This window comes from Seriola aureovittata, chromosome 16, assembly GCF_021018895.1.
Source record: "Seriola aureovittata isolate HTS-2021-v1 ecotype China chromosome 16, ASM2101889v1, whole genome shotgun sequence".
Taxonomy (NCBI): Eukaryota; Metazoa; Chordata; class Actinopteri; order Carangiformes; family Carangidae; genus Seriola; species Seriola aureovittata.
The window spans coordinates 18,729,359-18,753,572 of NC_079379.1; the positions used below are offsets into that span (position 1 = coordinate 18,729,359).

At 40.2% G+C, this 24,214-nt stretch overlaps 1 protein-coding gene across 3 annotated transcripts in view; it reads left to right on the forward strand.

Annotated features, from left to right (window-relative positions):
• The window catches only part of col16a1 (collagen, type XVI, alpha 1), a 67,342-nt gene that overhangs the window by 12,802 nt on the left and 30,326 nt on the right, over positions 1-24,214 (forward strand). For 2 of the 3 annotated variants that reach the window (XM_056399513.1, XM_056399516.1), the window contains exons 3-13: positions 3,517-3,585; positions 3,668-3,785; positions 9,043-9,166; positions 9,894-10,175; positions 12,193-12,273; positions 16,189-16,257; positions 19,884-19,916; positions 23,028-23,063; positions 23,162-23,212; positions 23,514-23,546; positions 23,705-23,749. In XM_056399513.1, coding sequence (XP_056255488.1) covers positions 3,517-3,585; positions 3,668-3,785; positions 9,043-9,166; positions 9,894-10,175; positions 12,193-12,273; positions 16,189-16,257; positions 19,884-19,916; positions 23,028-23,063; positions 23,162-23,212; positions 23,514-23,546; positions 23,705-23,749 — 941 coding nt within the window. The remainder of the gene's footprint in view (positions 1-3,516; positions 3,586-3,667; positions 3,786-9,042; positions 9,167-9,893; positions 10,176-12,192; positions 12,274-16,188; positions 16,258-19,883; positions 19,917-23,027; positions 23,064-23,161; positions 23,213-23,513; positions 23,547-23,704; positions 23,750-24,214) is intronic. The other variant, XM_056399515.1, reaches the window with a different exon arrangement.

A 24,214-nucleotide genomic window follows, 5' to 3' on the forward strand; every position in this document is an offset into this window, starting at 1 on the left:
GGTGGTCTGGAGTCACATGACTGGTTACAGTCACAGTGTGGTCCTGCTGAGCCATTGGTGTGAAATAATGAGTGTCAGAATAGTGTTGAGGATGCTAAATCTCTCTTATGCAGTTTTCCAGTGTTGGTTTCCCCTAACCTCTCAGTTTTTTTCCAGCTCGAAGTGCATGCTAGCGCCTCTGGAGCCAGTGCTATACTGTCACAGTGCATCTATGATATTAGAGCGAAGATATGTGAAGTTTTTCCGTACGTGCATGATGCAACTTGTTTTGAAAAATCATTTATGATTTTATAAGTCCTGTAGTCTGAGCCCTTAAATTGCTGAAGGATGTTGAGCCAAGTGTGCCAAGTTATGGCTGAGATGAAAGCTGAGCTGAGCCAAGTTATACAATGTACAGCATGAGCTAGACACATCGTATCTGAGATGTCCTAAAATGGCAAGTGAAGAGACAACAGCATATATATGGTAACAGATGCCCCTTATAACTTCAGGTCTTTATCTTGGGATAAAATAAAGTCTGCTGTTCTTAACATCACCTCAGATAAGAAAAATATAGCCTCAAGAGTGTCTGGGTGTTTAAGGCGAGTTGCTTTTCTTCAGCTGACATCTCTCACCGCCCATTCCCTTTCTTCATTCTCTCCCTCTATTCTGTCCTGTGTTTTTTTTTTTCTTCCTCTCGCCACCTTCTTCTCTACTTGTGCTGTTTAACTTTTCATCGTGCTGCCCACTTGCCTCTAGCCAGGATCTCTCTATTCCTGAACAAAGCCTTCATCCTGATTCTGTCTGATGGAAATGGGGCGGTGATGAAAAACAAGGCAAAAAAAAAGGAAGAAAAAAAAGAATAAGCAGTGACAAAAGGTAGAACTTACATCTATTGACTTCAAAAAAAAAAACCTGCATAGGGAGATATGAAGATAAGCTATTAGTGTATGTGTGTGTGTGTGTGTGTGTGTGTGTGTGTGTGTGTGTGTGTGTGTGTGTGTGTGTGTGTGTGTCTGATTTAAAAGGCAAGCCGTATCTGTGAGGCTGCAGAGTGTACTTTGTGCTGAGTTAGCAGATAAGGTTTCAGGATGGACCAGTAAAGTTATAAGTATACGTGTGTGTGATTGTGTGTATGAGAGAGAGAAAAAGGATGTAAGGCAGAGTGAGTATCAGGGGGAAGAAGGCTTACTTGCTCCACTGCATTTTAAGGCATTAAAACTTATGTTTATGCTCTCCATTGTATCTGTTTCTTTGTTCAGGAGTCGCAATTTAATCATGCAATTTCTTTGACTTTTCATCTTAAGTTTATCTCAGATTCCCACAACAACACTTTCTGACATCTCTTTTTCCACACTTTAATTTGTACTTTAGACAGCAATAAGAGACTTACACACTGTGCAGGGAGACAGGTTGAAGGGTGCTGCGCTTTTGAAACAGACTTTGTTTTCAAACCAAGACGAGCAGAAGCTGCAGGGTGTCAAGTGATGAACTTGATAATAGGTGATGAAGCGCTAAATGTGATTTAATTCTTTCTTGAGCCTGCCTCCGTGAAATTAAATTCCTAACTCTTAATTAAAGTCAGTTGGATGTTATTATTTTAGTAATTATATTAGGCTCTTTCACCTCGTTTTGATGTAACTTCCAGCCTGGATAAATTGCAGTTGGAAACATAGACATTGCCGTTGCATGCTTCAAGGCAACTCTCCATATTCCTGTTTCATCAAAAAGAAATTCTGAACAACTTCATTACACGGAATCCATAAAACCAGGAGACACAAAAACGTTACTTTAGTTTGAAATGCATTATTATTTTCAATGTTATAAGACAGTTTTTTCTTCAGGCTGTATTCTCTTTACTCTACTGTATTCTCTTTTCTCTTGACCTTCAAATGAACCCTGCATCTGAACCTTTTTGTTCTTGCATAAACAATTGACCATTAGCTAAGCATTGTAGTTACTGTATATAATGCTAACAATGCAATTTACCACTCAGAATTAGCAATACATTTTTGAAATAATTGGTCTTCAATTTTTCACAGAATTAAACAAATCTACGTTTCTGATTTGTAGTCGATGTTCATGGATTTTATCAGCATGAGCTGTCACTAGCAGATTTTACAAGATGTAGCTATCTTGTAAGTAATAATGCTATAATACAAACTCTAAATCTCCTTCAGTTGGTTGAAAATATTTCCATCCGACTTTGCCTTAATCTGCTAAAAGGAGCTAAAGCTGCGTGTCCCATTCAAAATGTTAGCATCCTCACTAGTTGATTATCTGGAACACAGGAAAAGGGGAACATAGTTTGTATACAAGATAGTTAGTTGTTATGAATAAACACAAACTTCACATGCTTCATGAACGGATTCTTCAGTTGTACAAGAAAGAAGACCTTGAGGATGAGGAATAATCAATAGTATGGAAAACAAAACACAGCTGTAGCTAACGCTAGTTTGTTTCTGGAGTAAACTAATTAAAGAGCAGGACCAAATTGCTATTGTTAATGTTAACTAACACACATGCTCCCATGTAGTGCATATTCCAGTTATGAACAGGTATTTTTTTCTAAAATTAAGTTTAACCACATACAATATGTGCCCCTTAGCTCTTGAAGTGATGCTAGGTGACTAATTGTGGTAGCTAGCTGGGCATGCTAGCATTTGCAGCTTAGATTAGAGATAGAAATAAACATGCAATTTAGCCTAGTCCTCGAACCTTTACTTTTGTGATTTTTCTTTTGGAAAGGGGATAAAAAGGCACCAATGTCCCCATGCACGAGGCAGCCTTGAATCAGGTTAAATTAAAATATCTAACCTTCACATTAATGATTTAGACTATAACTGACAGCAACACAGCTCAGAGAAAATATTGGGTTTTATTTTTGGTTAATGCAGGGCACCACCTGCTTCCAGATTCTCTGCAGTCAGAGTAAAGTAAAAAACTCTTTTTGAAAAACTGTACCCTGTAGAACATCTTGCTTGGGGCTGTGGTCTTTGGCCCCAAAGAGATCAATTAAGTGTGGATCACAGTGATTCACAGGGTCCATGTCTACCTGTACTGGCCCCCATTTTTTTCTCCAACCCCCCCACCCCAGTAGTCAGGCAGGCTGCACTGACAGGCAACACTTTCCTCTGTAACCTCCCCTGACAGGGTGAGAACATATCCATCAAACAGAGGCTACCGCGACAGACAAGCTTGGTGCTAGACAACCTGTCAGACCAGGCTGTTCCTCTCTGCGCAGCTTTGCACTCATTTCATCTCACTCTGTGTGTTTTACACTCTTACACCTCCACCAACCCCCTTTCTCTTACTTTCAGATCAATATTTCTGTTACTCTCAAATGTATGTATGTTTGAAGTTGCTTGTTCTCTCATACAAGCTTTGTCCATTTCACCCAGCAGTAAGTGTAAAAGGTTACACTGGAGATAACTTCTCTAAAGGCTTTAAGCACATTTCAGGGTTTTTGCTGTTTACACACACACTTTTTGACTTTGTTATTGTATAACCCTCTGTGTCATCTATTTGTCTCTGCAGATGTACAATGCCCATCTTTACAAGTGGATGAGTGGAAGTTTCCTCAGACGGCCAGACACAATATCACTGGTGAGCAGACAAACTCAAGCAGGCATACATCCTTCTTTGAGTTTTATTTATGTGGGTGCTGATTAATGCCATTTCTTCTCAGGTTTTAATCTGGTGAGGCGATTCTCCCTGCTCAAGAGTCCAGATGTCAAGAAGATCCGCAACCCTCGAGGACCTGTAATCCTCCGCCTGGGCAAGACAGCACTCCTACGCCCAACCGAGTAAGTTTATTGTACAACCCTACTACTATATCCAGCACTTACAAACACAACTCACACAAACACACTGAGTACAGCTTTAGGTGGTGGAGAATGAATTACAGGAAGGAAAATAAAGTGAATTTTCTTGTGGACTTTCAAGCTTTCTGTAGGCCTATGTCAGCAGGCGCTCTCTTTTCATGCCATGTCTGAACAAAGAGAAATCCAGAAGGATTGAACACCCTACGGCTAATCAGCTGAAACCTCACTCAACGTGTCAGTGCTGTCCACTGGCTGTTGTGTAAAAAGCAGGCACTTGGCAAACCGTACACCATGGGTCAATCTCTGATTGCATTTCCAGAAATACCACTTCATTCCCTCCCCACTGACACTGGCTTGTAAAACTGAACTGTAACAGACTTTTGGTTTTCCGGTTGTGACCGCATATACTTATTCTAACTAGTTTTCGTATTAGAAAAGCCTGAATTATTTTCTCCAACCTAATCTATAGGAGTGATGTCTTAATTAGCAGGCATGATGCAGTTGCCAGTAAAATAAATGAAAAAAGTTAAATGGTTTGAATTTAATAGCTGCATTTGAGAGCCTGGGCTTGTTCTGAACTTGTTCCTGGGCGAAGAGACCTGCAGCCATAAAATCCAACAGGGCACAGCTTCCTTGCTCTACATGGTTTTGCAGCTTGACATGGTGTAATTATGCTTTCCTGGATTTTCATGTTGTTATTACATAGTAGTTGGGTGTAGATTGCGTTTGGAATTGCATGACAAGTGTTTATTAGGGTTATGTGCTGGCTGTTTTTCAGTCCTCTTGTTTTTCTTTTTCTGTTCTTTTGAATTATAGCTGCTTTTCAGACGGCTGAGCTTCTTTCAACCCACCGATAAAGCAGTTTTTCAGAACTTGCCAATTGGGTCAGCCTGGAGTATTTTATCACTCTGTCCAGCGCTGTGAGCTCCACTTGCTTGAAGGCCCGATAAATCTGTCTACAAAACACTCTTTTTTGGTAGAGACATTTTGTTCTAAAAGTGTCACATATATTGTTTGTCACAGGCTTAGAGAGTAGTCGTTCTTATGAAGTGGGAGAGTGGGGGGGTGGGCACTGTCACTTCTCAGGAAATCAGTATCTTTGGAACCAAAGAGGAAAATCCAAGATGTTTTTGTTTTGCCTCTAACCATACAGAGAGGGGACGGGAACACCATTCTCTGATGCTGGTTAGGGATTTTGTCATGGTGCAGCGTTTATTGAAATTTTGATGCCATCGAGAGCTTTGCTGTCAGTTTTATCAGTGAACAATGCTACCTGGGTGACTTCTTTTTAACTCAGACAGAGAATAATCAATGTTAGCACATCAGCCCTGCCTGTTGGCTGCCTTTCATTCTGCCTCTCTCTATACATAGAACTCACTGCCTTCTATACTTGTTTCTCAAAATGACTAAACAAAATCAGAGAAGACGCTTTCTTTTTTTTCTTTTTTTTTCTCCTTCGCCTTCATGCCTCACAGAAAAGTACAAAAAAATCAGAGAGGACTGTCTATCAGCATCAGTTAGTCATAATGTTCTTTTTCTCTTTTTTATGCCTTTAATTTTTTTAAACTTTTGCCTATTTAAATTGCATTGTGCGGAAGGGTTTCAGGCATTTAGAAGAGAAGATTGGAGGCGGATAACAGATGGACGATTAAGGGATGTAGTGGTGAGGGAACAAGTGGGTTAAAGGTTCAAATCCAGGCAATAAGTGAATGCATCAGAACAAACCCTCAGGCTTGTTCTATGGCTTTTTTCTCACAGTAACAGTTTAAGTGTGTGTATGTGTGTGTGACTGTCAGCACATGCATGTGCTTGTCTAGTTAAATCTTTGAATGTGTGTGTGTGTGTGTGTGTGTGTGTGTATGTGTGTGTGTACAGTACATGTGCACAGTGCATGTGCAGCTTAGATACCCCCTCTCCCCCTTTCTCGCGCCCAGAGTATACACTGTATTTCCCCTCCACCATGGGCTCCCTGTCACTCAAGCAGCTTTTTAATTCATCACCAGTGAGGTTGAGTGAAGTGTGAGATGTGTATACAGTAATTGGGAAGCGCCGTTTTGCTTTGTATCAGAGGCTAATCCATTCAGCTAATCCAAGCTAACACAGTGACAGCCAGCCTCTCTCAGTTGTCTGCTGTCTGCAGTGAAATGATCACTAGTCACAGCTGGTCACATGCTTTTTAATTTCAATACAATATGATTTGATTGCTTTGGGCCGTTTCTATGCATCTGCAGTGTGCAGGAGAGAGAGGACGCAATTATATAATGTCAACGCATAAGGCAAAGTTCACAACTATTTTTTGACAAGTGAAATGCATTAAATGAATGTAACAAATTTAAGCATTTTGCTGTTGCTCTTATTTTGAAATGAAATCAGTTGTGATTAAACGGTCAACAAAATTCGAAGCAACTAAAGATAAGAGACACAAAGGTGAGGGCTTTGGTGCCTTTAAAATGTTTCTGGGACCATGGAAGGTTCATAAAAGAGCAAAGATATAGGGGGAGTAAAAGAAAAGCTAAAGAGAGGAATAGCCATTTTATTATATATTATATTTTATTTTTAAAGAATAAATACAGAAGACAGATTGGGGATATGAATCAGTGAGGAGAGGATGGTATACTCCATATAAAGATATTTCGGCTTATATCTGAAGTTGGGGAATGATTGCTAGTCTGACTAATGTTGACTTTGTGGAACAGCAAGCCTGTCCAGACTCAGAATATTAGCCATATAAATGATTTGGTGGCCATTTCCTGTAGGTCTAGGGCGCTTTGAACGGTCAACTTGACCATCAATGATATGGCAAGTAGGAATGAGATGATGGACTTCACGACTCTGACGCCTGGGCCACGCCTCTTACCTGTGTGTGACGGCTACCTCACTGAACTGAAAAATGCTATAGACTCTTATAATTGTTTGAATATTTGGCACTTTATTTTCTACACTTTTGTTTTAAAATCTGAATGTGTGATCCCTAAAACAAATATTTATATCAAGTTTTTGAAATTGTACCACTTAAAATTAGGAACTAGACAACTCAGAGACAATAATTCAAACCACCTAGTTTTGTAGGATTTTTGCCCACTAGTCACTTTACTAGTGAATTAAATTTTGCTTGCGGCCTGAAAAAGGCTTGGACCAGTGCTTGATATGAACCATAGCCAGGCAGTACAGAAATTCCCATAACCAAAGTGTATTTTTTCACAACAATTTACAAGGTATGTGTTGCTGTTTGTAAAGTTCATTTCCTTCCTGAAGTTTCATACATGAATAAATTACAAGAAATTGAAGTTAGCCATAGGAAAAAAGTTGCAACGTGCTACAACATTTGGTCAGTATGGCTTGAAATGTTATTCTTTCTTTGTGTGTCTGCTTCTAGCTGCTTAAAATTCCTTTCAGTTAGGTGAATATAATACATTCAGGGATAGAAAGTCTCTCCACTGAAAGCAATTGATTCCAGCACAGTTAGAACCCAGTATAAGGGTGCATATACACCTCTCCAGGTGATTTTCCCATCTTAAACTAGAGATCTGCTTTTTCAACATTAGATTTCCTCTCCTCCTCTTCCCCTGTGCCTCTCTGGCTTGCACTGACTTTCTTCCTCTCCCTCCCTCTCTCTCTCTCTCTCTCTCTCTCTTTCTCTCTCTCTCTTTTTTTTTTTTAAACAAGAGAAGCCGAAGTAACTTTCTCTCAGAGTTGGGAGAGGCTAGGTCTCAATCTGTCCGGCCCATACTGAGTGATTTATCTCCCCCCTTGCATGTATGTGTGTGTGTGTGTCCGAGGGGTTTATGTGTTCTTTTCTAGGACCCTGAATGTAAGAGACCAAGGTGAGGTAGTTTCGACTTAAAAGTCAATAGTTTGTGAGTGGTTTTGTGCCCTGCAGCTCATGTCACTAATCGACAGACCAAACAACTGTATTTTTAATGTTGGTTTTTCTCTTTCTTTCTCCGTTTGTCTGTCTGTCTCTCTTTCTTCTGCACACTTTCTCTCCCCATAGTCGTACGGTCTACCTGCATACTTTAAAATGGATTAGTTAATATCAAACTCTCATGCCTTTTCATATACTACCCAGATTTTCTTGGTCCCTCACTATAGTCCTCTCTCCCTCTTTCTCTCCAGGTCTTCTGGTTCAGTGTTTTCTCTTTCTCACCTTTTCTCCTACTCATCTTCTTTGTTTTGACGTCCTGTAGTTGGCTGTTTTCCCTTGGATCTTCCCTCAGTCATAAATCACTGTCACCCCACTTCTAGGAGTGGGAAACCAGCTGCCAGCATCAACAATTCTGTGTGTGTGTGTGTGTGCGTGTGTGCGTGTGTGTGTGTGTGTGTGTGCGTGTGTGTGCGTGTGTGTGTGTGTGTGTGTGTAAAAAGAGAGAGAATTAGAACAAGAGAGATTATTTCAAAGTGTTCACAATCTCAGTCAGCATGCATTTCACTGGACTTGTTTGTGAACCCTTCATCTCTCAATGCATCTACACACCGCCATGCAGTGAATATTTGTGGGTGTATTTATTTGTGTGCTTAGATGCCCTTGACCAAAAGTGAGAGATGAGGCTCGCCGGACTGTATCTGCTATGAAAATTAATGCCAGGGGGTTACACACAACTCACTGCACTGCTACCTGCCGTCACAAAATGTGGGGGGAAAAGCAAATTGGAAAAATAGGAGACTGACAAAAACATGCGTAGAATACAAAAATGCACACACAGGAATGTGGAAACACACAAATACACATAAGATTATTTTGTCACAGCACTAATGTGGACATCAAAGAAACATGAGAACCCAAAAGTTCTCTTCATGTTCCATAAGATTATTATATTATTATATTATGTGATGTTAGCTCTCTGACTATAATATATACTCTCCATTTAGCTCAATGTTTGGTCTCCACCAATTCCTGAAAATTCTCCCTCTTAAAATGCTAGATGCTGTACTAGATTGTCTGTGTACAGCGGGTTTATCAGAGCTTATAAACTTAAAACAGCTGCCTGCTGCTGCTGTCAACAACACTGGTGAGAGTGGTCCTTAAATCTTATACAGTAAGATCATGCGGTTTAAACCAAAATAATGAGCTAAACAGGCTAAAATGCTGTATAGCGCTGAAGGGAACTTCGTCGCCGGGTGATAATCCGGAGTTTGTCACTGCTTGTTCTTCTTTTAAACTTTTCATGTGCTCAGTTTCATAGCTCCCATATATGGAGGAATGTCGTGTCCCTGACCCTTTTGAATCTCTGTGTTTCAGTCAGGTGTTCCCGCATGGCATACCTGAGGAGTTCACCTTGATTTTCACCCTGGCTTTAAAGAAGGCTGCCCTGAGGGACACCATCTACCTCTTCCAGATATCTGATCAGCAGGGATACCCACAGGTGCACCTCCATCTTTTTCTCCTCACTGCTTCCCTATCTTGTTTCCGCCTTCCCTTTACTCTCTGTTCCTTGGTCTCTCACCTTTTATTCATCTCGCTTTTTGTCTATTCATTCTTGCTGCCTCTCATCTCTCTTTTGCGTAGTCATCCACTTTCCTCTTCGATTTCTTCTCTCTCATGACACCTTTTCAATTCTCTCCGACTTTTCATTCCACGCGCCTTTTGTCCTCTCTTATTCTTCACGCGATCCGCTCTCTCATGCTCCCTGTCTCTCCGTCGCTCCTCCCTCGATCATCTCTTTCATTCACCTTCATTGTTATTCATGTGCGTTCCATGATGGAGCACTGGAGTCCCTCAGAGTCCCCATAATCACTAAGTCTGAGGCCAGATTTAAATACTCAATGTGTATGATGGATGGAGGCCAAGTCGCCTCATTAGGAGTGATTGATTGGCTGTACTGCTTGTGTGTGTAATTAATATGTCTTCCCCTTTACTTCCTCTTTGCTTCTGTGTTCTACAGCTTTGTTAGGTGGTAGCAGTGTGTACGTATTACTCTTTGCTGAAACTACTTCCAGTCAGACAACTTGAGATATTGTACAGTTTCTTATCTACAGGCCTGAGCAAACTGACCAGCACACTGAACACACTGTTGCTAGATCAGCACTTGTGCATATTCATACATCATTTTCTTCCCACCTTTCTCCTCCACATCTCTGCCCAAAATGCAGCTCTCTGTAGACTTCAATGGCCCCGATGGCACCCTGTCCCTGAGAGCCAAAGGGGTAGACCCTGATAGCGACCTGGTGAGCTGTGTTTTCAACGGGGAGGGGGTGGAGGCCCTGATGGACCTGCGTTGGCATAAGGTGGCCCTCAGCGTGCAACAAGGAGCCGCCTCCCTCCACGTGGACTGCAGCTCCATAGAGACCAAGCCCCTGGACCCCCGTGGAGTTCTACCCATTGACGGACACACTCTGCTGGGCATTCGGGCTTCTGATGCTGGGCCTGTGCAGGTATAATAATGATAATGATGATGATGATGATAATAATAATAATGATTAATAACTTTATTTGTATTGTACTATTAACAGAGTTATAAAGTGCTTAAATTAAGGCTGGACTACCAGGAAAAATTTAAAGTAGAGTATTGAATCCAATAGATGAGGAGCATACAAAAAAATTATTTGGTTATCAAATTAAAACATAACCCCTAGATGGTGAACAAATAATATTGATATTGGATGATGTATTGCGCAGTCGAGAAAGGGAGGGCAAAAAAAAGAATTTCAGATTTTGATTTATTTACTCTGAAAATTCTCTGCCATTTATTTCTTAAGGTTGGAATGACAACTGAGGAACTGAGCTACATTTACAGTGTCAAGAGGTTTAAGGCGGTCACACAGTTGTGTATCATCAGCGTAGACATTTAAATAAGGGCCATACTTTTGAAATATGTGGCCCTGTGTGTAAATGTAAAATAAAGGAGAATAGGCTTGACCCTTGGGGGACACCACAGGTAAGGATGGCAGGTGTGGGTGAGAGCCTTCCAATGTGAACTGGGAAACTTCAATCTCAAAGGCAATCTGGTAAAAATAACAAATCAAGAGTAGTACCAGCCTACTCCCAACCCACTGTTCCAAACCATCCACAGTGTCAAACAGAATTTGAATAAAGATTTAAATAGACCAGCAACCTGCATTGGTAGAGACACAATTTTTTAAAACACTTTTCTTGTTCACTCAAGAAAATTAATTGATTCGTTTTTTCTAGAGTATTTCATAAAAACGGAAGCTAGTACTTAAGCTGTTGAAAAATCATGGATTTTTAAGCAGTAGTATACTGGCAGTCGTAGTGAATATCAATAGTTAATAAAAATCTATTCAATTTAATGATGGTTGTTAAATCTACCTTTCGTACCTTGACCGGGTGTCGCCATGTGTCTCCACCCTATCTGTTTCAAATTAAAAGCCTTCTACAGAGTCATAATTGTGACCTACTGTCTTTGCAGCGGCAGGCAATACATTTGCAGCAAAAAGGGAAACTCTGGGTTAAGGGTATACTTTTTCTGCAAAGGCTTAACTATTGCATACATTATGAAAGGTATGGAACTGAAGCGAACTGGGAAAATTAGACCCAGTGAAGAACCTTTGATCAAGGTTAAGCTTTGCACTGTAAATGTCAACTACATTTATTCTTTGAAAGTGTTGTGACCTTTAAGCTCTCTCTGTATGAAGAACAAACTGTTACTTGTCTTCCACAGAAGTGGGTTGAATGAACTGATTTCCTTTATTGGGACCTATATCTAGAGAATGGCGTGGTGGTACTTTGATGCATAATGTAATTCAGTATACCCTTCGCATATAGAATTTTTACTGGCGTATCTGGCTTTTTCCAGACTCCCCTATAGAGCCATGTTTCCAGCGATGAAGGACAAAGGGAAATGTTTCTAATAGACCAAACTCCCATAGAGGCTTTTATACTGAAATCATCCATTCTATCCATGTGTGGGTGTATATGTTCATATTTGTGTGAATATGTGTCTGTTTTAGACTGTAAGCTATGCCCCTGAGGTGCTGTTTTCTTTGAGGCAATTTCATTCAGTGCTGGTTAAAAAAGTGAGTGCACTAAATGGGAGAATGAGCCTGTAGTAGATTATTAATGCTGAATAGAGCCAGTATTCCAGGCACTTAGTTTTGATGATCAATTAACTGGCCTAGTTAGAAAGCAAACAGCGTCTTTTGTTAGTGCAGGGAGGAGGTGTTCATAAATGCACGCACCCACACACATGTTCACATACACACACACACATACACACACACACACACAAACACACACACACATACACACACACGCAAAGTGCTTTCCTAATACTTTATATAAATGAAAAATTAATTGGCTTTCAACCTTGTTTACTGCCTCATTTAAACTTTATTTACATTATTTCCTAAACAAAGCCAGAGGACTTATGGAGACCAGCATGTGGAATACATCATAATCGCTTTCTTTCCTCTCTCTTACTTTCTTTTTCAGATCGACATTCAGCAGGTGATGCTGTATTGTGACCCATCCATTGCCATTCAGGAGGCCTGCTGTGAGATACCTGGGGCTCGGGTGAGACTGACAACCGTCACTAACTGATTAACAATGATATAAAATAACAGTGAATCTGTGTGGAGCACAGACTACTTACAACTCCTCCTGATTTCTGCATCATCTCATTCGGAAAGTGTTGAGACCCTTTCAATTTCTTTCACATTTTGTTATGTTGCAGCCTTATACTAAAATAAATAAATCATTTGTACCCTCATCAATCCACACTCAATACCCCATAATGACAAAGTGAAAACTGAATTTTCAAATTTATTTGGAAGGAGAAACAGAAATATCACATTGACATAAGCATTCAGATCCTTTACTCAGTACTTAGTTGAAGCACCTTTGGCGGTGATTAAAGCCTCAAGTCTTTTTAGGTGTGACGTGACAAGCTTTGCACAATCTGAATTTGGTGATTTTCCACTATTCTCAAGAGCAGATCCTCTCAGCCTCTGTCAGGTTGAATGCGGAATGTCCGTGAACAGCCGTTTTCAGGTCTCTCTAGATATGTTCGACTGGGTTCAAGGCAAGACTCTGGCTTGGCCACTCAGGGACATTCACAGAGTTGTCCCTAATCCTCCTATTTGGATGGGTCTTGGCTCTGTGCCTAGGGTCATTGTGCTGTTGAAATCCTGAGCGCTTTGGATTAGGTTTTAATTATAAATATTTCTGTAGTCTGCTCTGGTCAGCTTTTCCTCAACCCTGACCAGTCTCGCTGTCCCTGTTGCTGAAAAGCACCCCCTCACAGCATGATGCTGCCACCACGATGCTTCACCATTGGGATTGTGTTGGTTAATTGAATTGACCACATTTGGACTCCAATCAAGATGTAGAAACGTCTCAAAGATGATCAGGAGACATAGGAGGAAAGTGTCATGAGATCTGAATTGGGTTATTGAGTATAGATTGATGAGGGAATTTTTTTTTACTTTAGCATAAGGCTGCAACATAACAAAATGTGGAAAAAATTGAAAGGGTCTCAACACATTCTGAATGGACTATATAATGCAAACAATGGTAAACCTGGGATTTAAAGCAGTTAGGTAAATACATTCATTTTCTCTCTGGTGGAGTTTGAGACACTTAACAGTAGTTATTAAGCACCTGCCACTCCTCACCTGATCCATTGAAAAAATTAGCGTTTGAACAATCTGGAGTCTTTACCTGAGTTAAACCTAATGTAAACTAACCCCAATGAGTGTAACTCAAGACTTGTTACAGCTGCTTCACAGTAAAAGCCAGTTATTTTCTGGAAGGTTTGTTTGCAACAGCTGCAGGAAAAGCTGTGTTTGCATTGTCAGAATTAAACACCATAAACAGTCTCTGCAGTTGCCCTGGAGGCTTATGCTTGTTAATCTGCATCCCTCTGTGTTTTTTTTTTTTTTTTTTTTTTTTTTTTTAACTCCATCTCAGTTCAGGTGGTCAGAAAGAAAAGAAAAAAAACTTGTCTGCCCGCCTTAGATTTTGATATGCATGGAGAGCTGTTACTATATAGCACTCCATCAATTACTTGACTTAGGTTTCCACAAATATAAAGAAAGCCTGTCTTATTATGTTAGTTAACAAAATATTCTTTAGAGGCTTTGTTTAATGTAGGATATTATGTATACAAATTGACTAGGGCTTAGAGTAATTCCATTGTGTGCAATTATGCCACATCAACTGCAGTTTGCCAATATTGTTTGTACTCCTGAAGTGTGACTAAAAGCCTAATTGAAAATATCTCTTGCTTTTTCTTCCAGCTTCAGAAATGCAGTGTCCTACAGTATTTCTTTTTCTTTATAATTCTCTCCTTTTTTTTTCTTGCTACCTCTTTTCTTAATCTGTATTTTTGTGAAGTTATTGTTTGCAGGCTTCAGACAAAAGCCTTATCAAATAGGAAACAGATTCACCGGACATAAATGCAACAGTATGTTTCTGTTTGACAGGCAAAAACACAGCAAGTGATTGTTCGGGTATAGGAAGAAATGCAATCAGCCAGTTTTTGGGTTTATTTTTAAGCTGAAGGTATTTTTGTGCTCAGCCAAATTTTTGTCAGAATTCTCCCGGGTGTCTGCGCTAACGTGTTTGTGTGCACATGCATATGTGTCATTAGCAAATGATTTTATGTGAGGGATACAAATAGGGTGAGAAGTTCCTTCTGAAGTCTGAGAGTGTAGAGTCCTCTGGAGGAAGGACGGAATGCTGTAAAAATTTTCTCATCTCCTTTGCTCAAGGCATGTGCGCTGCGGGGCTCCCTCCAAGCTGCGTTTAAATTTGAAATGAGGAGTGGAGGAGTATGTGTGCACACGCATACACTCTGACTTGCATGCTTATACATCCTTGAAGGCTGCAGCTTCTTAAAATGCAAGAACGAGACAAAACAGCTTGCTTTCAGTATCTTTGACATTGTGGTCTGAACTCTGCAGTACAGAGGAACATTACATGGTACAGGAACATGCATTGGTAGAGATTGAATTTTTAGAGATAATGCATTTCACTCGTATTTCATAGTCTTCTAGATTCTTTTGCTCTGTTCAGCATTTCATTATTGAAGATGTCATTATTGGGAATTTTACATGTTCAAATTAAAAATGTATTTCATTTTTGTTGCTATTGCTAAATAGCCAACATTAACTGCTATTTACTTACCAGTCTAGAAGAAATGTTGAGGGTTCAGCCTCAAACTTCATTCCTTTACTCACTAAGAGCTGTCTCCAGTGGTGGAAAGCAACCCATCACTTCTTTTCTTCTACTGAAGTGAGCATGCTAACCAGTGAACCCCAGCCCGCTTAGCCCATCTTATCACTTTCCGATATCGAGTTGTTGTGTCTAGTCTGCCCTGAGCATTGCGTCAGAGGACATATTAAAATCTCTTGTATTGTAAACACAAAAGTGGCTGAAGCTCTTGGCAAGACTGGTGAGTAGACAGCTGTTAATTCTAACATGAAGCAACGGCAAAACTTACATATCACTCCTTTAATGGGAATGACCTTTAAATTAGTGCAGATATTCTTGCTATCTCAGGATGCTGTATAACAACCCTGGTGAATCTGTCACATTTAATCTAGTTCCATAATCACGGCAAAATTCTGTGCAGTTCATTTGTGCAGTACTTTGATATATGACCAAATATCTGTATAACAAATGGCAATCCCGTCAGCCTTTTTGTGATAATGAGCAAATTGTTAACATGCTAACATGCTAACTAAGATGGTTAACATTATCAAAACAACCGCTTCTAGCAAGGCAGTTGTCTTGTAGGGCTCTATTTTGATCGAGCAAGAGCAATGACAAGCAGGAAGTGGTATGGACTGTGTGGGTGCATCTCCACGCACACCTGTTATTTTGGTTCATCTAAGTGGCTGAGGTGGAATATAAATTGGAGGGAGTGGTGATTAATAAATTCACTCTTTGCCAGTGACAGTCACGCACGACCACAGCGGCTCGACAAATGGAGAGAGGCTTTTCCAGGAAATCACATTATTGTCTGGATAGTGCAGAGCAGCACAGTCTGAACACACAAATCACATTTGTAGCCAGAGGCAGGTGGTGTGGGTTTCATTTAATTTGTACAATGATTTAGAATGAAATAATAAAAAAAATGTTGATTAAAGTGTTTATAAGACCACATCAATCTAATACTATTACTATTTACTTCTACTCTATCTCACGTCAAAAATGGTTACATCATGTGACACAACAGCATTTGCATTTCTTTGCCTGAAAGTTGGTAAGAAACCCACAGGATGCTGCTATAATCCTGCAACTCTGCAGTCTTCCACATAATGAGTTCTATGTTAGGTGAACCAGCAATGAGGCACAGAATACAGGGAGCTTTTGCATGTAAGAATTTTATATCCTGCCCACAGCAAAATTATAGGATTTAGGTTTGAAATCACCAAAGTGGTCTTTTACCCTGTCCTAAATTGTCTGTCTGTTGCATGCTTGCAGTGCCCTCCTGATGCTCCCAAGAGCCGTCGCGCTGCTGAGAATGACCTATTGGAGAACACATTTAACCAGGTAAATTACAGAACACCAACACATACATGCAAAACAAGAAACTTCTGCATTTTTACAGATTTTTAAAAAAAGAGCAACATGTGTGTCCACAATTACTCAAAAACTGATAAATACTCTTTTTACGCTTTAGTCATTGGAAATTCAATGACAGGCGCTTCCGTCCAGAGACAAATTGAGGGGAAAAAAGTCATCGCATCTTTCACAAACTGTCTCTTCCATTATGAATTATCACACGTGGTTTCCATCAGGCGCAGACAGAAAGAGAGACACACTTGGCCTCAAACAGCTTTGTTCTTGAGGCAGTTTGAGTTGTCTAAGATGCTCCTGCTGGCAAGCAAACACTGGCCTGTAGGACTTCTACCAAATGTTGATATAAGTTGTTTTTCTCCCTTGATACTCTGCTGTGGAAAACATGTTTTCTATTCTGATGCAGTCTTCAGCACTTCTGAGTTTTAGAGTTTTATATGACTTCAGTTCAGTTAAGTTTGCTGGTAGCAATCGTTCAAAGTGTCTGTGGGCAATGTTGAGAGCTTGACAAATAGAGCCTTATGCAACACATGGGAGCAGTTCTTCCACAAATTTCCATGGTGTTTTTTATGATTGCTTCGTTGCTGCCTGATACACAAAGTTCTTCCAGTATACGTAAAAGCAATTTATTTTTGTTTTCACATCCGCTTGTTTCATCATTCATATTAATGGGACCTATATCCAATTATCTATTCATTAGGGCTTGTTGTTTCTCTTGTGCAGTGCTAGTGTTAACTTAGAGCTCTGGCAGACTTCAGGACACAGTAATCAATCCCGTAGATGGTTCCAGCTAGACATAGTTACAATAACTCAGGCGTCAGCCGTCTTCCTCTGTGTTTCTTTCTCTCTCTCACCTGTCACTCTCGCTCTCTTCTCCTCTGCTCTCAGTTATTGCAGACTGACTGTTTTAATATGGGTAACAAGGGTTTAGTCTCATATGGTACTACGTTTTAGGCCTAGTTAACATCACATGCTTTTCTCTTCTTACTACAGTGCAGATGTGTAACTGTCATGAATGCAGTCTGTCCTCATTTCACAGTTTTCTATCCATTTGCTCCTCCTTCTCTGTTGCTCTCTTGTTTTAACTTGAGGACTTTCTATTTTTATCTCTCTGTTAGCTTTGTATAAATCAACTGTGAAGTACAAAATTCCACTGTGCAGGCCAGATGTTACTGAGCCATAGAACTGCTCCCATAAAACTAAGCCTTTACTGGGTAACAGCATGTTAAACTCCGCATACATGGAATGCTGTATGTAGGAAGAGTCCTGTACACTGTTGCTTTAGAGCGAGCACACACAATTGGGTTCAACTGTTGATATACTATTTCTGTGAAAGTATATTCCTCTTTTGTTAACACAGTAACACACAGTTTCCTCTCATTTTTCCCCTTAATAAACCCTAAAGGGGAACACACATTTTATACATGGAAGTCAGGTAATGGGGAGTGCCACGGAATATGTTAAATAAGTTGTATAAAGTCTTTTGTGGCTGCGAAGGGAGCTGCACGAGGTCTAATAAACTGCCTCATGTGACTACAGGTTTGAAAGGGAACAAAATCTGTGGAGTCAGAAAGAAGGGAGCTTATCAGGTGTCTGTAGCCCACTCCACATCTCTGCTTGAGGCTAGTGGCTTAAGGCTACGTTAGCCGCGTCCAAGTACAATGCTAAAACGATGGAGTACTCTCTCAAGCAGTTTTAGCAAATACACTTATTCAACCCTCATCCATACCCCCATGAAGCTGTTGCCAGCAGCAGATTTGCTTAGCTGAGCACAAAATCAGGGAGAAACACTTAGCATGACTCTTGTTTAGTCTGTGCAAAAGATGAATTGTAAAAATGACAGGTTGTGGTTTTATGGAGGGATGTGTGGTGGATTTTTTGTTGGCTAGATGCAGTAACCTCCTGGAGTCGCTGCTGGTTGCAGTCAAACAAATGAGATACAGTGTGTTAATTAGTCAACTGTAGAAGTGCGTGTTGCTGGATTTTGTTTCCTTTAGACAGTGCAAGGCTAGCTGTTTCCCAATTTCCAGTGGTTGTGCTAAGCTAAACTAACTGGCTGCTAGCTGTAGACTTATATTTAACAGACAGACATGAGAGTGGCATCAATCTTCAAAGAAAGTGAATAAAATTTTAAGTTTGGAAAAATGATTTAATTCCACAGTCTGACAATATCACATATATATATATTCTGTCTCAGCTTGTTCCAACTCCTCATTGAAGCTGTGTGATGCATCCAACTGAGTAAAATATTAAACCCAAGACTCAACTAAGACATGTTCTTTATGTTTGAACCAGTCTACCAAATTGAATTATTCTAGATGCCTTGTTCAAAATTCAGCCTGACATATATCTTATCTTTGGAAAGTTTGAGATCTCCACTACAATTTAAAATAAAGTTGCACAGCATGAGCTTGTAATGACTGAGTCAGCAGCAGGTCAGTAAATTTCTAGTGGTTTATTTGGCTTATCTGACATACTGTACCAAACACCATCTTCTGGTATTGTTAAACAGCCTGTCTTTGCAATTACTAGTAGAATCCGGTTTGGTGCAGAGGTGTGCGTATATTACCAGTGCACATGTCTATGTTTGAGTCACAGCAGTTACTACCTTCCTGAGGAATGACAAATCAGACCCACACTGTTTCTTATCTTCCAAGACTGCAAACCTCTTCTTTTCTTGCTTTCAACCTAACTCCCAGCTGAAAGGTCATCTTGTCTTTAGAAGTACCAAAGGCTTCTTTGTGTCTTGCTTCCTCTGGCCTGTGCGTGTTTCTACTTGACTTTTTATGATGAAGTCTAACACCTGTTGTAAACTTGAACAAATTGTTACCACTCGGCTTTACAGTCCTTCCTCCATCTTTTTCATTGCTGACTTTTTTTTTTTTCTTTTTGTCTGATTTGTAACTCTGTGCACAGCTGGGTCCATCTCTTCATTAGCCTCAGGGCTCATGAGGTACAGCACTTCTCTTCCTCTCTCTACTCATCCTCTTTCATCTATTTTTTCACTTAGAATAAAGAATAACTGTTAATGACCTGTGTGTGAAACCAAGATGGGCCTTATTTCTCCTTTCTTTGTTGTGTATCTGATGCAATGAATTGTAATGACAACAAGGTTTTAAGGGATGCAAAGCACATGCAACAGGAAAACAACAGCTTCCCTATGCAATCTGAAATTGATGTTATGGAGATAGATGCAGCTCATGCCATTTCTGGTACATCTCTAAGAGATTTCAGATACTAAAAACAGCCTCGGAATATGAAGTATATGCACAAAGTTTTGACAATTATAAAAATGTAGATTCATTTTGTTATACAATTTGAGCAAGAGATATAAAACCAGAACCAAAACCTGTCTAAATATAGAAAACCAGGCTAAATAATATTTCTGTGAATGGCCTTCAAAACTATTGGATTCACTGTGTCTGAATATTAGATGAGTCAGTCTTGGCCAATGAAACTGCCAGAATGATTGTCTAAACACAGACAGAAACCAGTTGTGGACCGCTGTGGAGCCAAAAGTGGAAGAAACACTGAGGTTCAGATATGATATGAAAAAAAATGACCTTTTCTCTATTTTTTTCTTTTCTTTTCTGCCACAGGAGATTTTTGCATCCAAGGATCTGGCAGAGAAAGTAAGCTTCACAATTCACACCCACACATTTGAATTTACCGTGTTGTATTTCTAATGGGGCAGAGCATCTCGGACCAAGAGAGTCGCTTCAAAGCAAGAAAGTCCTGGGTTCAGGAAGTAAACATTGCATGTTCTCCACGTGTGGTTTGGCTTCCTCCCAGAGTCTAAACAGGTTAGGTAAATTGGAGACTCTAAATTTCCAGTGTGAATGAACTGGCAATCATTGTGTACACTTCTTTTAACACCAGTGAATCCTGAAATAGATGCCAGGATCAGCAAGCATACAGCACGGGTGGATAAAGAGAAGTCAACTCAATGTGTGTAGTGTTGTAGATGTAGATTCAAATAGGAAGCCAATACGCAGGCCTAATGTGTGTATGTGTGTGTGCGCCTTTATGTTGGGTTTATTTGTGTTGTGCATGGGGTTAGAAAAAGAAATAGTCTGTCTCTGTTTCCTCCTCCCTACCTCACACGTACCTTGCTTGCTGACTGACTGAGGGCTGATTTACACCTCATTATGCGCTGAGTCTCAGTCGGGAGTTGCTGCTGCCTATTAATTTTGTCATTCACCTACAATATGCATGTTCTGTTCACAAATAGAATACAAAACTCCAGACGCTTCATTATGTTGCTCCTGTGTGTGCTTACCAATGCAGCTGGCCGCCTCCACTGACTTCCTCAATGTAGGACATTACCAGGGTTGGAGCACACAGCTTGCCCTGCCACTGGGGGCACACACTTGAAAAGAACTAAAAGTGACTTTTCTTCTGTGCTGTGAATTTAATTTGGTCAAATTTCACGGTCGACTGTTTTTTCAGGGTAAAAATAAGCAATAGTACCCATAGGAATCCAATGATAATACAATCTGATATTATGCCCTGCAAGACCAATGCTGACAATTATGCCAGGCAGGCCTATGTATTAATATTATTATGGTAATAAATGATCTGAATAAGTGGTAGATTTGGCTTCTGCTGCACAATCCTAAAGCTCAGTTAGAAATCAATTTTCATCACCGTGTTCATGTCATGCTTCTTCAGCTATTCCTCTATGGCCTGTTCTTGCTACATCAGTGTCTTCTTGGTTATGTGAGTAAAATGGCTCAGCTCCACCAATCAGCAGGAATCTATTAAAACACACAAAGGGCTGTTTCAGATATATAACCGCCGAGTCTACCGCCTACATTTGCCGTTACATCGTGCATCACAGAAAGTTATCTCGCATTTTAGAAAGTGGCACCAACTCTACATTGATTTGAGAATTACAGCCCAGGAGATTGAGAATTTATGTTTATGCTGATATTAGATTATCATTAGTGTGTGCTGGGTTTTGCCCTTGTTCTGTCAAGACATGGCAGATAGACAGACAATGGCCAAAAATGAGGCCAGTGGGATGTTTCATATCAAAAAGCAAACCTCACTGACAGGATGTTGGCGCCAGAATTTCAGCCTGTCTTTCGAGATGCTTAAGCTAATGAATGAGCATAGGTGTTGGCATGCATAATGTAGAATGAGAGCTTGGGTTGGAATGTTGGATGCAGGGAAATGAGCCAATTTATAACATTTGGATGTTGAACACTTGAATCTGACACTGGCAACTGGAACACTTATAACAAAGTTTGAAAGTTTTACTGCAATGCCAATTATAAAAACTAATATACTTTAAGATTTTAATATACACTATTTAATATTTACATATGAATTCTCTAACAAAAAAGTGTAATGTTAATGTATTATGATAGGGATTGCTTGTAGTGGAACACACAGGACGTTACCACCAAAAAGAAAGTCCCTTACCTCTGCAGAGTGTTTAAATATATAGCAACTAGCTGATAAACACAATAGAGCATTTGGCACCTAAATAGCTAACGGCTTGTTATGCTGCCCCTGAAATTGCCAAAAAAGAAGAAAAATATGCAACTTCAGGGGTGTTATGCTAAAGCCCAATGGTGTTAAATGGTATTGAACCAATAAAACCTTGAAATGAACCTTTGTATTGGGATGTTTCATTCTTTAGAGTATATGCGTTGTACTGCCAACAAGTGAACTAATATAATAAAGGGATTTAATGTACATAAAGAGATCCCACTTCTAAGAAACCTTAACTTATCGACAAAGGTTAGCAATGTTAACTGTGAAAAACAAAGTACATAGATGCTGCTACAAAATATTAAACCTAAAATGCAGTATAAATACAAACAACAATATAGTGCTTTTTGATGATAAAAGATTGAATTGATCTTAATTCACTGAGAGTAATAATGACAGCAAAGTGGGCTTACTGAATTACAAGGCTACAAGTATACAGCTCTTTGACAGCAATATGACGTTTTCATTTCAAAGACTAATGTAGAGAATAAACAACAAAGGCAGGGCTGTTGAGGTTTTGAGTGGAACTATGTGAGGGCTTGACTAACACTACGGTCAGAGACGAGCTTGGAAACAGTGACTCGTCATTGCAGCTGGTCGAGCCAGCCATTGATAGATTTGTAGCTCATAAGAGGGAGTGGGGGGAAAGAGGGGAGGGAGAATTACACATGGTCTCTGTGCTGTTACTAGCCCTCTGTCGTTGTCTCAGCAAGCTCATAGTCGCAGCTTCAATATATGCAAACTTCCTGGTGTGTGAAAGCAAAGCTCTCAGAAACACCGGGTGGGGGACTCGGCTTTAATTACTTGCTTCCGCTAAAAATGCTTCAGTTATTTATAATGGTTATCCTTATTTGGTGTGTGTATGTGTGTGTGCCCTCCTGTGAGGAGCAGCTGGGCAGCTCACTCCTGTGCTGTGGGAATCAGACATTCCTATTGATCTCCGTCTCCCATGGGAGCTGTGTGTGTGTGTGTGTGTGTGTGTGTGTGTGTGTGTGTGTGTGTGTGTGTGTGTGTGTGTGTGCGCGCCCACTTGCCCACCTTTCATCCTTTTAGTCGCATACTGTAGCAGCACATGGATTCAGCACATTTTAGTTTTGTTTAACAGTGCCTCCTCCTGGTGACTACAGAAACTACAAGACATTTTATTTATCCATAAACTTCATTTATTCAGACACACAAATTCTTTAGTGAATATTAAATACAGTATAATAATAATAATTCTCTTTCTCTGTGTCTGTCTGTAGTGTGCTGGTTGTTTACTCCTGAATAGGGAAGAAAATGTAAGGATCACTGATCTTTACTTTCACTTCTTTCCATTAGAACATGACTCAAGTATAGCACTGTGGAGTGTGTAACTGTGTGTTTGTGTGTGTTGCAGGTAGTACATTTTGGTGGGGCTGCTGGATTGAAAGGAGAAAAAGGTGACCGGGTGAGTATGAAGGACATGTACACAGTATTTACAGAGAGTGTCTGTGTGTGTGTAGAAAGGCTAATATCAGCGGAATGTGTGATGTCATCACATGTGCCCAGACATGCCTAGCACTGAATGCTAATACCTACCATTGTACACATTCACTCATACACTCACAATTTGATGCTGCTGTAGTCTAGTACAGAATGGTGGCTGTGGACCAATCCACTGCCAAGCTGATATGCATTCTTCAGTACTCACTTATTCCGTTCCTCACCCACAAGCAATCATTCTTCTCTTCTCCCTCTCTCCATCTTAGGGTGATGACTGTTCTGGCACCCATTCAGGTCCAGTAAGTAACTTTTCCATTGCATCTCACTCTCGCGTCGTGCCTTGTTTTGCAGAAAAGCATTGTCTCGTTATTTGGCATGCATCGCAGTATGAGCCTGAAATTTTTTGCCAAAAAGTGGTCTGTGATAATACATGCCAACCAAGTGTCTCTAACCTCAGTGCACAGAGGGACCCAAGGGCCAGAAGGGAGAGAGAGGCGAGCCGGTGAGTGCCAATCTTCTGCTACAGGTTACAGCACCGCATCCCACTGCCTCCCAACCCTGCTAACCCTTCAGCTATTTAGTTTAATCTTTATTCAAAACCTAATTTTCAAGCATCCTATCTCAGTATTAATTGTGCAGTGGGAATGAGTGTGTGCTTTGTATATTTATTTATCATAGTCATTGTGTGTGCATGTGACTGCACAAACGTTTCTGTATGTTATAAGTTTGATACATCTGATATATATATATATATATATAATCTGTATCCACAGATTATGTCATGCATATTATACTTTAAATGCATGCCCATGTTTCTCAGGTTGTGTGTGTGTGTGTCTGTGTGAGTGTGTGTGTGTGAGTGGAGCATATGGGTCATGCTGGTAGTCCATATGGGTTGCTGACTGGTCATTGTGCTGTTTTCTATGCTCCAGTGGTGTGTGCATGATGTCTCCTTAGGATCAGGTCA